The 15573-nt window shown below is 37.8% G+C and overlaps 1 protein-coding gene across 1 annotated transcript in view; it reads right to left on the bottom strand.

Annotated features, from left to right (window-relative positions):
* Positions 1 to 15573, bottom strand: part of gabra3 (gamma-aminobutyric acid type A receptor subunit alpha3) — a 556236-nt gene that overhangs the window by 68547 nt on the left and 472116 nt on the right. Inside the window, exon 7 of the mRNA XM_039766519.1 lies at positions 9595 to 9738. Within this exon, the coding sequence (XP_039622453.1) occupies positions 9595 to 9738 (144 nt within the window). The remainder of the gene's footprint in view (positions 1 to 9594; positions 9739 to 15573) is intronic.

The raw sequence follows: 15573 nt of genomic DNA, 5'->3' as shown, positions 1-15573 counted from the left end.
TACTGTGCAAAATGAAAGCCATACGATAACCATGACCAGAAGCACCATTGACCTCTCTGGGCTTGGAAACATCTGGAATAGACCATTACACAGTGGAATCGTATACTGTGGTCAGACAAATTAATATTTCAGGGCTTTTTTTGGAAGAAATGCACAACATGTCCTCCAGACCAAAGAAGACAAGGACTTTCCAGACTGTTGCCAGCTACTAGAAGCCAGCATCTGTAATGGTATGGTGTGGTGCCAGTGCATTATGAATGGGTAACTTCCACTTAGTTCAAGATGCCATTAATGCTGAAAAGTACATACAGATTTTGGAGCAACATATACTTCCATCAAGATGACAAGGACAACTATGCATGTCTCAGGAAGAAGGTGTGGGTGCCAGATTTTCCTGCCCTGTCCCCAGTTGAGAACGTGTGGTGCATTTTGAAAGGTAAAATGCAACAAAAAAGACCAATACTGATGCACAGATTGAGACTTGTTTGCAAGAAAAATGAGACAAACTTACACCTGAAAAACCCAATAAATGGATGCCTTCAGTACCTAAAGGTTATTAAGTGGTGTGTTGATAATGAAAGGCAATGATAAAAAAAGTGGCAGATTTGTTTTTACAGTCCAAACTTTTTTTGGAATATTTTTAAAGTATGAAATCAAAATAAGTGATTTCTTTTAAAAAAAACAATACAATTCATTAGTTGTAACATCAGATAATTGGCTCTTAATTTTTTCAGGTCAAAGATCTTTTACTATCATTTAGCTATCACTGCTTTCTGTTTCTGTTTGTATTTTATCTAGTGATGCTAAAATCAATCGGCTGCCAATCTAAATTAGTCAATATTTCCTCTAAATGACAAAATCAGTGATTGGTACTTTTCTAAGCTTTGATGTAATTTATGTAAACAGAGAGGAGGCAGGCCGGCTTTAGTAGAGACAGAAGACTGGAATATTCACCTTTACATTAAAGAAAGTGAAGTAATAAACTCAGAAAAAGGTATCTGAGGATTACGCCTGTGCATGGAGAGAAATGGCAGACGTATGTGTTGTCCATCTGAACTTAATGTGAAAGAAAAGAGAGATGTATCTTTAATAAAATTAACAGTGAAGCTGCTTTAATAAGTACAGACTTTTTCATTTTATGTTTTAATTCAGTGTGGATGGTGAGAGAGCTTGTGTTTAGTACAGTAGCCCACATTTTTAATTCTGAAAAGAAGAATTTGCCTTTGTTGTTTAGTAAACAATAGGCTTCTTAGCTCAAGAGCCAAAATGATATACTTAATGTATAAACCTTTTCAGCTTTATACATTCTATGACCATTTTATTACAATTGTGGTTTGTAATTATATACCACAGGAAACAATACCATACCTTTTCTAAGCCTGCATAATCCTACATAGGGTGGTGGAGGCCCAGAGCCTATCCCAGCAAGCACAGGGCACAAGGGAGGGTGGCAGTCCATCGCAGGCTGGACACTCTCACACATCAAGACTCACTAGGGCCAATTTGATGTCACCAAACCATCTAACCTGTATGTCTGTGGACAGTGGGAAAAAATCCATGCAGACAAAAAGAGAATATCTAAAAGAAAGTCCAGACGCGAACTCTGATCTCCTTGTTTTGAAGCAGCAGCGCTACCTCCATATGCATTATGGATAAAAGTTTGGCTTACATAATTTATTAGTTAAAAGGGAATACATTTTAAGAAGATTTGTATTTATTTTTGCAATTTTTAAGGTCACTGAACAATAAGTCTACAGAATTTGATTTTTAAAAATGAATAGGTAAAACCTGTGGCCTGTACTTTAATTGTAAAAATACCAAGGTTGACACTTGCAGACAGAACATAAAGCTTAATGTAAAAAAAAATGTTAAAAGCTTAAAGAAAAAATGTAGCATCTAAATTGGGCCCATTCTAGTAACATGAAATTGGTGATCAATATCAATACTAAAAAAAGACTTATTGAAGCATTGTTACCATTATTCTCTGTTATTCCTGGTCATACAGTATAACACACTCAATGGAACAAGATCAAGCCACTGAAGTCTCTAAGTGGGGCGTGTTCTCCGGCTCAAAGTCACGTAGTATGATGCTGGCTTTACTAACGCATCAGCCTTTCTACAGGTCTAGCTCTCCATGGATGCTTCTATTTCAATATTTCTTTGCTGCATTACTAAATCAGCATAATGCACCTTTTAGTACCCAAAGGTTTATTTTTCTCCGGAATGGTGTAAAATGGAATTTTTCTTTTCCTATAGTCTGTTGTCAACTGGCTATACATCAGTTCATATATTCTTGGGACTCTTGCTACGTTTATGCATTGGTATATGTGCTTATGTATGCATATGATGTAAACTTTAGTATTTTACCATTATATAAACAGCTGTAAGCTTATATAGCATCTCTAAACATGAACTCTTAAGAAAGACACAAACAAATAAAGTGAACTGAACTGATTATGACAATGGCATGTCCCATGATCATCACCAATTTTCTTCAATTAAATGCAACATGACGTTAGTTAAATTTTCTGGTTTTGACAGCCACTTAGCACCCCTGACTCTGTATTGCTGTTGCTTACTTTTGAATAAAATATCTTTCAAACATTACTGATTGTAATCCCTTTCGTGTTAATCGTAATCTTTTTCTTATTACTTGGCCACAATCTCACCCATCGCTTAGGTGCTTGACCCTGAATACCAACAGTAAGCACATAAACATCAGCAGTTTGGCAGGCATTACAAGGAGATTCTTGTTTTTGCTTATTTTTGTTTGCCCAGCTGGATTTTGACAACATGATGCAGGTGTGGTAAAGAACACAAAAGCAGTAACACACTTCCCTTACATCAACTGTAGCAGCAAAGGGATGGCTGTTGGCTCTCGGGCATATGTTTGCTTCACATCAAATACAAGTTACATATGACAAATTGGCTCATTTGGGATCATGGCTGGTTTCACTAAATAGACTGCAGAAACTCTTTAACTAGTATCTATCAAACAAAAAAAAGACATTTTGTCAATGTGACACTGACTGTACAATTCCCAGTATAGGCCTGTCACTATGTCACACTAATGACTTATATTTTTTTTATAAGCCGGTGACACATTTTATGACTTAGATACAGGAGTATTTCGAAACATGTATTGCTATAAATATTGCAATCATTCTTTGAAGATGATACAACACAGTGACAATTCAATCTTTTGTAATTTGGTTTTCATTGATATCCTAAACCATTTGTATATTTGTTGAACGTGTAAAAACATACAGTATGTATTAATGTGTTTTCATTACACTCCACTTCTAATTACATCATTAGGATTTTTTTCCCATAAGTTATTACAGATGTTTAAAAATCATTCAAATTTTGTGTTTTTTTATATTTTGAAATGCTGGAATTAACAAATAAAATAATATATCTTTGAATGTTACTGTGTTTTCTGGAAGTGATGAAATATCCAAGTTGTTCTGTAGGGATTTGTTTATTTTGTGGCTTAACACAAATAGTAAAATACATAAATTCATCCTACATTCAGTAAGCAAGAAAGAAAACACCCAAAAGAAATTCGGTAACACTTTACATTAAGTGTCCATAATTACAATGTAACTACTATGTAATTACCTGTATAAGTACAGTGTAACTATGAGTTATTACTCTGTACTTACTGTGTAATACAAAGTAACGCTATAGTTAATTACTCAGTTGTCATTGTTACTCCGCAGTTAATATAATACAATGCAACAATTTATCACTGATCCAAAAACAAGTGTACTTACATAGTTACGATGTATCTATACTTTCAAAATGTAATAAAAACATAGGGGTATGTAACTACAACTATGTAACAGATCTGGGCAATTTTAATGAAGAATTGCAGTGATAACTGCATAGGTTTTCTATGATACTTCAAGATCTTTTTTAAATGGTGAAAACATCTTTGCAAAATGGTTAACGCTTTTTCCCAAAATCTAGAGGGGCACCTCCTTGACATGTTTTGCTTAAACAAACATTTGTCACATTCTTGTAGTTGTGTTACACTATTTATTGTTGAATTTTTTGGGCTATTATTATACCCATCCCTAACATAATACTGCCAAACTTGCATCATTCAATCAAAGTACACAGGGCCACAGAGCCATTTCAAGCATCACTGGGCACAAGGCATGAAACAGCCCAGGATGGGGAGCCATCCCATTGCAAGGCCCACTGACAAACATACCAGCATTCACTCTCTCACGCATATGGCCATGTAACATGTCCCTGGGATGTGGCAGTAAAACCCATGACGAAGACATAGGGAGACATGAGTAGAACGTACAAGTTTTACACACATGTCTCCAGGCAGAATTCCATCTCAGGATAATGGATTTGTGAGGCAAAAGCGGTAACCTTTTTGCAAAGGTGTTTTAACCATTTAAAACAGATCTTGAAATCTCATCGAAAACCTATGCCGTTATCATTGCAATTCTCCATTAAAATTGCCCAGACCATGGAACATCTGTTACATAGCTGTAGTTACATACCCTTATGTTTTTATTACATTTTTAAAGTACAGATACATCGTAACTATGTAAGTACACTTGTTTTTGGATCAGTGATAAATTGTTACATTGTAATTATATACATTGTGGAATAACAATGACAACTGAGTAATTAACTGTAATGTTTCTTTGAATTACACAGTACGTACGGAGTAATAACTCATAGTTATACTGTACTTATACAGGTAATTACATAGTAGTTACAGTGTAATCATGGACACTTAATGTAAAGTGTTACCAGAAATTCAATAGAGGGTGGTACTTCTGCACAGCGATAGTTAGTACACCTCTCGAGGATACTGGGATTGAACCATTACAACTCCCAACCAGCTTCGTATGAGACTCTATATAGCAAGCGTTTGGAGTGTGTCCCGTGGAGAGCTGTTCAGGATGAGAACTGGTGCTCTGTCATCTATAACTGGAGAAATACATATGATAGTAAGAGGAAGTGTTCGTTGCCTGTATTTTGGAAATATAATGTCAATAGCTAGCGGCATTTTGGGAGAAAAATAATGATGAATAAATACAGTTTAGTGCAACAACTAAAGTGCTCATGTGTAAAATGGTTCAATTAGCTCATACAGAAGGGTTGAACATCCTCATTTAGCACATTTACATGAGCCTCAATAACCAGGTTATTTACAGAAACCTGATTTCTAAAATGCCATGTCAACCCTTATCACGATTGGAGAAATCAGGGTATTGGCCTCTGAGAAAAATGGTTAACAGAGATAGATTTCTCGGTGAATATCCCAATTATGTGGTCAAGTAAACCCTTAATTGGGTTACTGCTAAGGTTTTTGTAGCCGGCGCACATCCATTGCACTCTGTCTTCCTGCACATGTATTTATTTTGCACACACTTTCATAAGCCATGGGTAGAAGTGTCCACAAAATAAATTTCAAGAGTCAATGTTTGGGCAATTGCATCAGGGCCGTTTGAAGGAATTTGGGGGCCCCAAGCAAAATGGAAATGGAGGCCCCCCGCACGCACGCACGCACGCAAAGGAACCACAGCATAGCCATACAGTTTAAATTCACTCACACTTTATATAAATAAAAAAGGTTTACAGTGCAAATACTGCTGTTGCATCTAAAGTGCATAAAATTTGAACATTTTCAACAATTGAACATTTGCAAAAAACACCACTGTACCATAAAATCAAATATACATTAAAAAAGTGCACAATAACTAAATCCAACATACTTAAAAACACACACACACATACATACTCACATTAACATTTTTCAGTTCTCTCAAACATGTGCAAATTATCTAAAACTGCTGTTTGCGAGCCTTGTTTTCTGCAAAGGCAATCACAATGTCCTCCATGTCCAAAGACTGGCGAACATCCCGCTCAATTGACATAAGTGCCAGTCCTGTGAGCCTTTCTTGGCCCACCGTGGACCTCATGTAATTTTCTCTTCTTTCTTTTTTGGCTTCCTGAAGCATAATTCCGCTTCATGACTGCCGAGGAACTTTTGTATTTTGCCGGCAGCAGAGATCGCGTGGTTGGCTGGCTGCTGTCAGCGAGGGGGGCCCCCTTGAGGGGGATCCCGATAACAGTGTCATTGCACTTTACTGCATTCACTATCAATGGGGCGCTCACACAGTTTGTCGTTGCATTTTATTCTTAACCAGCCGTTGTCTTGGGGCCCCAGGCCAGCTCGGGGCCCCAAGCAATTGCTTGGTTTGCCTGCCTTGTCGCGACGGGCCTGAATTGCATTATTCCTCCTCCTGGCTGGAATAATCTGTCTCAATGTTTCAGAAATTATTGAATGTGTGTCGATGAACTCAACAACACAATCTCAAGAGCATTAGGGTAATACGTTAATAGCAACAATGTGTGTTATGTAGTCCAATTACTTTTTAAAATAATGAGTGACTTAATGCAATATTTATTTTACTGAAGTAAAAATACTTGTGTAACAATATTATTATTATTTTAGCAGCACTGGGTGTAAGGCAACAAGTATACATGGTGGGTCCTCTACTGGGCTCAATTGCACAGCCAAGAAAAAAAGACTGTCCTGTTAGCCATTTGGCAATGGAAACCTATAAATAAAGTGTCAGTTTGTTTAAACATATTTATAAAACACAAGAAAATGATAACAGGTGCCATGCTTATTTTGAAATTCACAGTAGCCGATGATGACGTTGAACTCTTTTGGTGTCCCTTGTCTTTCCTCCAATCTGGAAGCCTTGATTTTACAGTTTTATCTTTCTTAAACTTTTGGCATCCTGGATCAACAACTCTTCTGGCTTTACAATCCACTACTGGCTTCATGCTGTTTAGTTAGTAGAGACCTGGTAGGGAGTTGCTCTGTGAGGCAGTTTCTCCTGTCCACCTTTCTTTGTTTTTTATTTCTTTTTTCTCCCTTACTTTGCCTTGTTTGTGTGCCAGTTTACCCATTAGCGCTCTCTTTTGTTCTCTCTCTTGCTGTGTTTCTGTTTAAATAGCAATCTCAGGTGAGCAGAGTATTTTGCTTTTGTTCCTATAGGGTCCCAATCCAGGTGGTTTGTCGTATCAGCGCATGGTCCCAACCTTATATAGGCCAAAAATCAGTTATTATTGTTGGTCTCCTCTTACTGTACTACTTTTAAATTTTATCTCAAAAAATTGATCACAAATAAAATCAAACAAACAAACAAATGCTTATTTTGTGTGTAGTGGCATGTTTTGCCAAAGATGAATTCCTGAAGATGTATGTAAATGCAGATTATTAAGAAATTAGGTTTCTGCCTTAACCGGGTTCTATATTGAGATGAGAATAATAACTGGCAGTATTCCTAGGCAGTAGGTGGCCTGCAGTGGGTTTTGGGGTATATCTTCGTACATGTTTTTGGGCTCTCTCTCAGTAAAGACTACAGTTCAGTTACAAATGGCCTTGGTGTCTATTATTGAAAGTCAGTCTGTCATCAGCCTCATATCACTGGATGTAGCACCAACAACTGATTTTCATGAAATATTCCCACTAAACATCCCTCCCTTATAAGAGTACAGAGAAGACCCTCCCTCCATTTGTTTGAAGACTGGGTATTACTCTATAATGAAATTACAAAATCTATCTTGCACACAAGAAAATTAATAATGGTCCCTACCACTGGATATGACCATTTTGATGAATTTTGCTGATTCAGTTCTTTTGAACTACCCATTTAAGTGAATCAATTCACTTTATTAATTTCATTTGTTTGATTCATCAATAGGTTCCGAGGTTAGCAGAAGTAAAATAAAAACCTTTCCCCCCTTGAATGCATACATTTTTATGTATTTTTAAATTGTATATTGAAAATGCTGATAATTCAAATCATATAATATTGTCCCTTTTGAAAGCTGAAAACATGACTGCACCTAGTGAAAATGCAAAATTAAAATATGATGATATGTACAAGAATCATAAATGAACGAGAATTGTGCGACTCGTTCATTGGTAATGATGCAGTTCACAAAACAAATGAATGAGAATCATGCACTTCAATCTCTGGCAATAATTCAGTTTGAATTCGAACGAATCAGAGAATGACACATGCCTTGTGTCGTCAATAAGACGTAAAAAAGTGTGCGTTAAGTAATGTTGAAAGCAAATAATGGTTAGAAATTACAATAATATTTTTATAACTTTCTTTTTGTGTGTATCTAATTTTTTGAAGGTACAAAAGTTAAAATTAGCTTAATTTTATGTTTACATATTTTGTTTAAAAAAATTCCAGTAAAGATTTATACAAAACAAACAATTGATTTATTTCTAATATTAATATGTTTTAGTGTCTTGTAGTTGAGGACGGCATGGTGGCGCAGTGGTAGTGCTGCTGCCTCGCAGTTAGGAGTCCCGGGTTCGCTTCCCGGGTCCTCCCTGCATGGAGTTTGCATGTTCTCCACGTGTCTACGTGGGTTTCCTCCAGGCGCTCCGGTTTCCTCCCACAGTCCAAAGACATGCAGGTTAGGTGGATTGGCGATTCTAAATTGGCCCTAGTGTGTGCTTGGTGTGTTTGTGTGTGTCCTGCGGTGGGTTGGCACTCTACCCAGGATTGGTTCCTGCCTTGTGACCTGTGTTGGCTGGGATTGGCTCCAGCAGACCCCCATGACCCTGTGTTTGGATTCAGCGGGTTGGAAAATGGATGTCTTGTAGTTGTGTAGTTGTATCAGCATGCCTGTTGAGCTCAGCTGAATCTAATCATTTAAATTTACAAACTGATTTGTGTCACTTACTGAAAAGAGTTATTCGAAAAGAATGAATTAGTCGTGACTCACCCACTCTATCATTCTTTCATTGCTTCCCTCAGTTTCATGCATCAGCTGTGAATCTACAGTATATTTTTGCATAAAAATAATATTCTTTGCCGAATCAAAATGTTCAAAAACAGGTCTTGAGATTACTAATCTCGGGATTTTAACATTTTTGGTTTTTTTTTGTTTTTTTTTACATACTGTATGTTTTAATAGATGGAAAGCTGGGGTATTCAAGTTAGGATAAGCTGTATCAAGAAAAGGTGCCCACATCATATACAGTATGTCTTTCTTTCGTGCAATTTGCTCATTTCTAACTCTTGGAATGTGCTTTTATTTTGTTTCTTATTTTTTGTAGATCCAGTAGAAGCCATCCATATCTGTTCCTTTTTCTAATACATTGCCAAGTAAAGTGATCACCTGTAAAGAATTTTGCAGGTTTCTTTAATCATATTCTGGATTATAAAAATTATTTATGTTTGATTTATTGACATAAATTTAGAAATTGAATATTACTTTAGGGTAATGTTTTAAGGCAAATACAGTTTCTTTACAAAATAGATGGTGTACTGTAGCTGGGTGAGATATTGCGATGAAACCTGATGGACTAAACTGTCTGCAGATTTTCAAGTATCCTCTGTTTTCAGGTTTTAATTAAAATATCATGTTAAGCTTATTTGTCTCCTTACATTAGACTGAATAAAAATGAATCATTGAAATTCCTCCCTAAAACAACTCCCTCAGTCTGTTCAACACAGATGCCAGAATCTTTCATTTTATACATTTCCATTCAAGTAGAAGATAAAGGGTGTGCAAACTTACCTGTACTGGATCGGATTATTTCAGAGCTAACAGCATGACCTAGTAAATCATACTGATTTAATCGCGAACCATCTTCTGCTACCACAACTGATTTCTCTTGCCCATGGGTCCATGTATAAACAACTTCAGAATTTGTATAGGCATCTGTGGAAAAAGAAAGGAAGAGAGGCATGTTCACTATGCTAAAAGTTGGGGATTATTTTACAAGTAAGATGATCAGCATTTAAAAAAAATTACTTACATTTACATTTATTTGCTTAGCAGCCGCATTTATCCAAAGCGACTTACACACAGAGGTAAACATAATCAAGTAACATTAGACTAAGGCCTATTTGTTCAGCAAGTGTAATAGGACAGTTAAGAAAAGTTGATTACCACAAGTGAAAAGATGTAATCTTCTTATATAGTACACTGTCTGTCCAGGATTTTAAATCATCTGTAGCTTGCAAACCATTTGAAATTTGGTGAACATATACTACGTGATGTTTACTATCGGCTTTCTGGGTGATGATTGACCTTCAAGGTTTTTCCTCTTTGTATTTTATTGTAGAATCAACTCTCAGCAGTGTCCAGTAGGGCGGCGATGCGACAAATGCGTATGGGCACCGTTTTCATTCCCTACTGCCTTCTTGATAAATTTCAGTCAGGTTTCAGAACAAATCACAGCACAGAAACTGCACTCGTTAAAGTAGTAAATGACTTGCGGGTAAATGCAGACAGAGGCCATTTATCTGTTCTCATCCTCTTACATCTGAGTGCTGCATTTGACACCATTGATCATAATATTCTTAGAAATCGCCTTAGTCAATGGGTGGGCCTCTCTGGCAGTATCTTAAATTGGTTTGAATCCTACCTGGCAGGTAGAAAATTCTTTGTTAGTTGTGGTAATCACATCTCAAAGACACATGATATCCGATATGGTGTTCCACAAGGCTCTATCCTGGGTCTGCTGCTTTTCTCAATCTACATGCTTCTGTTAGGTCAGATTATCTCAGGGCACAACGTGAGCTACCACAGCTATGCTGATGACACACAGCTGTACTTATCAATAGCACCTGATGACTCTGACTCTCTCGATTCACTAACACAATGTCTGACTAGTATTTCTGAATGGATGAATAGTAATTTTCTCAAACTAAATAAAGAGAAAACTGAAATTTTAGTAATTGGCAATAATGGATTCAATGTGGTTATCTGAAATAAACTTGATGCATTAGGATTAAAAGTTAAGACGGAAGTAAAAAACTTAGGGGTAACTGTTGACTGTAATCTGAATTTTAAATCGCATATTCATCAGACCACTAGGACAGCATTTTTTCACTTAAGAAACATAGCAAAAGTTAGACCTCTTATATCATTGAAAGATGCTGAGAAATTAATTCACGCTTTTGTTTTCAGTAGACTAGATTACTGTAACGCACTCCTCTCAGGACTACCCAAAAAAGACATAAATCATTTGCAACAAGTGCAGAATGCAGCTGCTAGAATCCTAACTGGGAAAAGAAAATCCAAACACATTTCTCCAGTTCTGATGTCACTACACTGGTTGCCTGTGTCATTCAGGATTGACTTTAAAATACTGCTTATGGTTTATAAAGCCTCAAATAATCTCGCTCCATCTTATATATCGGAATGTCTGACACCTTATATTCCAAATCGTAACCTTAGATCCTCAAATGAGTGTCTCCTTATAATTCCAAAAGCTAAACTTAAAAGAAGTGGTGAGGCGGCCTTCTGCTGTTATGCACCCAAAATCTGGAATAGCCTGCCAATAGGAATTCGCCAGGCAAATACAGTAGAACACTTTAAAACACTGCTGAAAACACATTACTTTAACATGGCCTTCTCATAACTTCACTTTAACTTAATCCTGATACTCTGTATGTTCAATTCATCATAATAACTATTCATAGTGGCTCCAAAATCCATACTGACCCCTACTTTCTCTTCTGTTTCTTTTTCCAGTTTCTTTGTGGTGGCAGCCTGCACCACCACCACCTACTAATAGCATCATGATGCACCAACATTGATGGACTGAAAGCCAGAAGTCTATGTGACCATCATCATCAAGTCCTTCAATGAAAACCCTAAATACAAAGAGGACTGTTTGACTTATGTTAGGTAGATTGCCCAGAGGGGACTGGGTGGTCTCGTGGTCTGGAATCCCTACAGATTTTATTTTTTTTCTCAAGCCTCTGGAGTTTTTTTTTTTCTGTCCACCCTGGCCATCGGACCTTACTTATTCTATGTTAATTAATGTTGACTTATGTTTATTTTTTATTGTGTCTTCTATTTTTCTATTCTTCATTTTGTAAAGCACTTTGAGCTACATTTTTTTGTATGAAAATGTGCTATATAAATAAATGTTGTTGTTGTTGTCACTTCCCCTACCTCTTCATATCTTAAATCATTATTGAGGCAGATTGAATACTTAAGTGCCAGCTTAAGTGAAAAATTAAGGAAAACAGACTAAGTAATTGTAACACAAACATGGACTTAATCGGTTTTAACGCAAAAAGATGACAACAAAAGAAGAGAAGAAGCGGGTGGAGAAAAGAAGAGCTGCTCAGGAAGCAGCAAGCGCATCAACCTCTGAGCAAACGAATGGTAAACTTACAGAGAAAGACTATAAAAACTATGAATGCTCAAGTCAAGTGTATTCAGTGCACGTTATTGTGCAGTACACTGTTACTGGTAACTAATAATTTATATCATTGTTTGTAATCAATAAAGCAATTAAACTTCAATAACAAATTAAAAAAACAATATAAAGAAGAGGATTGTTTTTTTTTTTTCTTCTATTAAAATCAAATAAACAGATATTCACAGAACAGATGGACCTTCAAGCACTTCTTAAATACATTGAGGGAGTCAGCAGTATGGATGTATTGGATTCCACCAACTGGGAACAACACAGAGAAAGAGTCTGGTTTGAAACTTGATACCACAGGAGGTGGCAACACCAGACACATGTTCAATGGCAGACCTGAGTGGGTGAGAAGGAGCATAACACCTCACCAGTGTCTCCATATACAGTGAATCCGGAAAGTATTCACAGCGCATCACTTTTTCCACATTTTGTTATGTTACAGCCTTTTTCCAAAATGGATTAAATTCATTTTTTCCACAGAATTCTACACATAACACCCCATAATGACAAAGTGAAAAAAAGTTTACTGAAAGTTTTTGCAGATTTATTAAAAATAGAAAAACTGAGAAATCACATGCACATAAGTATTCACAGCCTTTGCTCAATACTTTGTCGATGCACCTTTGGCAGCAATTACAGCCTCAAAGCTTTTTGAATATGATGCCACAAGCTTGGCACACCTATCCTTGGCCAGTTTCACCCATTCCTCTTTGCAGCACCTCTCAAGCTCCATCAGGTTGGATGGGAAGCGTCGGTGCACAGCCATTTTAAGATCTCTCCAGAGATGTTCAATCGGATTCAAGTCTGGGCTCTGGCTGGGCCACTCAAGGACATTCACAGAGTTGTCATGAAGCCACTCCTTTGATATCTTGGCTGTGTGCTTAGGGTCGTTGTCCTGCTGAAAGATGAACCGTCGCCCCAGTCTGAGGTCAAGAGCGCTCTGGAGCAGGTTTTCATCCAGGATCTCTCTGTACATTGCTGCAGTCATCTTTCCCTTTATCCTGACTAGTCTCCCAGTTCCTACCGCTGAAAAACACCCCCACAACATGATGCTGTGACCACCATGCTTCACTGTAGGGATGGTATTGGCCTGGTGATGAGCGGTGCCTGGTTTCCTCAAAACATGACACCTGGCATTCACACCAAAGTTCAATCTTTGTCTCATCAGATCAGAGAATTTTGTCTCTCATGGTCTGAGAGTCTTTCAGGTGCCTTTTGGCTAACTCCAGGTGGGTTGCCATGTGCCTTTTACTAAGGAGTGGCTTCCGTCTGGCCACTCTACCATACAGGCCTGATTGGTGGATTGCTGCAGAGATGGTTGTCCTTCTGGAAGGTTCTCCTCTCTCCACATAGGACCTCTGGAGCTCTGACAGAGTGACCATCGGGTTCTTGGTCACCTCCCTGACTAAGGCCCTTCTCCCCCGATCGGTCAGTTTAGATGGCCGGCCAGATCTAGGAAGAGTCCTGGTGGTTTCGAACTTCTTCCACTTAAGGATGATGGAGGCCACTGTGCTCATTGGGACCTTCAAAGCAGCAGAAATTTTTCTGTAACCTAACCCAGATTTGTGCCTTGAGACAATCCTGTCTCAGAGGTCTACAGACAATTCCTTTGACTTCATGCATGGTTTGTGCTCTGACATGAACTGTCAGCTGTGGGACCTTATATAGACAGCTGTGTGCCTTTCCAAACCATGTCCAATCAACTGAATTTACCACAGGTGGACTCCAATTAAACTGCAGAAACATCTCAATGATGATCAGGGGAAACAGGATGCACCTGAGCTCAATTTTGAGCTTCATGGCAAAGGCTGTGAATACTTATGTATATGTGCTTTCTCAATTTTTTTATTTGTAATAAATTTGCAAAAATCTCAAGTAAACTTTTTTCACGTTGTCATTATGGGGTGTTGTGTGTAGAATTCTGAGGAAAAAAATGAATTTAATCCATTTTGGAATAAGGCTGTAGCATAACAAAATGTGGAAAAAGTAATGCGCTGTGAAAACTTTCTGGATGCACTGTATACAGGTGCTAACCCACTCACTACTCTGTAGGCAAGTATCATTATTTTAAATTCTTTTTCAATGTAAATCCCAGACCCAGCTTGTTGTGTGTATGGAGTTTGCACATTCCCTCGGAGTCCGTATGGCTTTTCTTCCAGGTACTAAAGCTTTTGTCTCACATTTCTAAAGAGACTAAATGAAAATTCAAAATTATTTCTCTTTGAATGTGAGCATGAGTAAGGATGGACCCTACAATAAACTGGCAAAGCATCCGTGGCTGGTTCTTGCTTTGTGCCCAGTTCCACAGGGCCAGACTCCGACCTCTTCCCAGCCCTGAAATCCGTTAAGTAGGTTTGACTATGCATTTTTTTAAGCCCATAAAAATCAACAAAATAATAGCAGACATAATTCACTGTGAAAATGGGCTGGAAGTAAGGAGAGAGTGCTACAGAGAATGACTACACCCACAAAAGTTAATAAAAATTCCCCTGAGAGTTGTACATTGAGAAGGGCAGCCTTAAGGCACATTTTAAGGGGTCTTAGCTATCACACATTCCCAGAAAGAGTAAGCACAGAAGACAGCCATTCTGGAGCCTTTTGAGGGTCATGAAGATTGTCCCGGAACTGACAGAAAACCAATGTAGTTTACTCAGTTGAGTGATTATGTGCTCTTAACATTTTTTGGGGTCAGGACTCCAGTGGCAACACTTTCTGATATGTACATTCTGGCCATACTTCATAGTTGCTCTAGAGTTATCTTGTACTTAACAAGTGTTTATTTACTAAATTTGTATTAAAAATATTTGCATACCATTCAGAGTTCATTCCTACCCTGCTTCCCACTGTTGCTGGAAAACACTTTGGTCTTTTTGTTACCCTATTACTAGATTATCTTGATTTGAAACGGGGATGGATAGATTAATACAGTACAGACCTTAATATTTCAGCCTCTGGGGCATGCAGCAGATCACAGCATGCAAATCTTAGTAAGTAGTAGTTTGGACATTCTCAATGTACCCTTATGACTTCTCTCCAAGTATTTGGTTTAATCGCATATCACAAATAACATAACATCAGTAACTGGTGACTTGAATGTGCCCTGTGTGAACGTAGGATGTGTGATCGTGGTCTGCACAGGTGTCTCCTTTGCCTCAATCCTGCAGGGATGTGCTCTCCAATCTCTTACCTCCCCAGTCATGACCCTTAATTAGAATCTTCTTCTTTCAGCTGCTCCTGTTAGGGGTTTCCACAGCAGATCATCTTTTTCCATATCTTCCTGTTCTCCACATCTTGCTGTGTTATATCCATCACCTGCATGTCTTTTCTCA

Source organism: Polypterus senegalus, chromosome 10, assembly GCF_016835505.1.
Source record: "Polypterus senegalus isolate Bchr_013 chromosome 10, ASM1683550v1, whole genome shotgun sequence".
Classification (NCBI taxonomy): Eukaryota; Metazoa; Chordata; class Cladistia; order Polypteriformes; family Polypteridae; genus Polypterus; species Polypterus senegalus.
Note: the sequence above shows the minus strand (reverse complement) of the source record. Positions and strands in the feature narration are given on the sequence as shown.